The 904-nt window shown below is 64.0% G+C and overlaps 1 protein-coding gene across 1 annotated transcript in view; it reads right to left on the reverse strand.

The window, feature by feature from the left end:
* ONECUT2 (one cut homeobox 2) overlaps nucleotides 1-901 on the reverse strand; it is a gene marked incomplete at its 5' end in the record, with an annotated part of 39,597 nt that extends 38,696 nt beyond the window's left edge. The window contains one exon of the mRNA XM_008066994.1: nucleotides 610-901. Coding sequence (XP_008065185.1) covers nucleotides 610-901 — 292 coding nt within the window. The remainder of the gene's footprint in view (nucleotides 1-609) is intronic.
* Between the last annotated feature and the right edge of the window lie 3 nt (nucleotides 902-904).

A 904-nucleotide genomic window follows, 5' to 3' on the forward strand; every position in this document is an offset into this window, starting at 1 on the left:
CCGGGAGCGCGGCTGTGTCCCGGCCGCCCGTTCCCCGCGCGGGCGAGGCTGTGCCTTCGCCAACGACCGAAGAAGTTTGCCCGATACGGTGGGGGTGGGGGGTGGAGAGCTCTTCTTCCCTTGTGAAGAGCCAAGCCACTCAACTGCCTCCGCACCGGGGACTAGGCAGCCCGGGGAGCGGAAATGTGTTGCGTAAAAGAGTTGAAGTGCCCAAGGTCTCAAATGAGGGCAGCTCCCGGTTTCTGGGAGTCTCGGAAAGAGAGGGCTCCTGGCGGACAGCGCACACCCCCATCCCGCCTCCCAGCACCGGGCAAGGCTGGAAAGCGAAGCATGGCACATTAGGAGGGAGGAGAAGGAAATGGGGGGGGGGGGTTAGGTCAAGGAAAGCCGGGGACAAGGAGGCAGGAAGAAAGAGAAGAAACAAGACCGGGAGGAGAAAGAGGAAGAGGAGAGGAAGAGGAAATGGAAGAGGAAATACAGACGAGATGAGAGAGGGAGCGTCTGGGGAGAGGAGGAAGGGGTCGAGGGAAGAGGCTGGGCGCGCAGACCCCGGCCGCAAGCACCCGGCCCTCTCCCCAGCGGTCTGGTCCCGGCTAGCCCCTGGCTTACCTGCCAGGCGTAAGGCGGACATGCGCTGGAACTCGGGCTCCTGCAGCCACTTCCACATCCTGCGGAAGGTCTCCCTGCCAGATTTGAGTTTACTCCACGGCTTCGGATTGCGGAGCAGGTCGGAGAGAGTCCCCTGAGACCGGCACAGCACCCTCTGCGCGAAGATCGCCTGCGGAATGCTGTAGCGCTTCAGCTCGGCGGTGATGCGCTGGGCCACCTCTTTGGTGTTGATCTCCTCCAGCTGGCCCGACGTGGCCACCTGCGAGCCCGACGACGACGAGGGCGGCCGCTCGCG

This window comes from Carlito syrichta, unplaced genomic scaffold (assembly GCF_000164805.1).
Source record: "Carlito syrichta isolate Samal-C Ts95f unplaced genomic scaffold, Tarsius_syrichta-2.0.1 Scaffold309211, whole genome shotgun sequence".
Taxonomy (NCBI): Eukaryota; Metazoa; Chordata; class Mammalia; order Primates; family Tarsiidae; genus Carlito; species Carlito syrichta.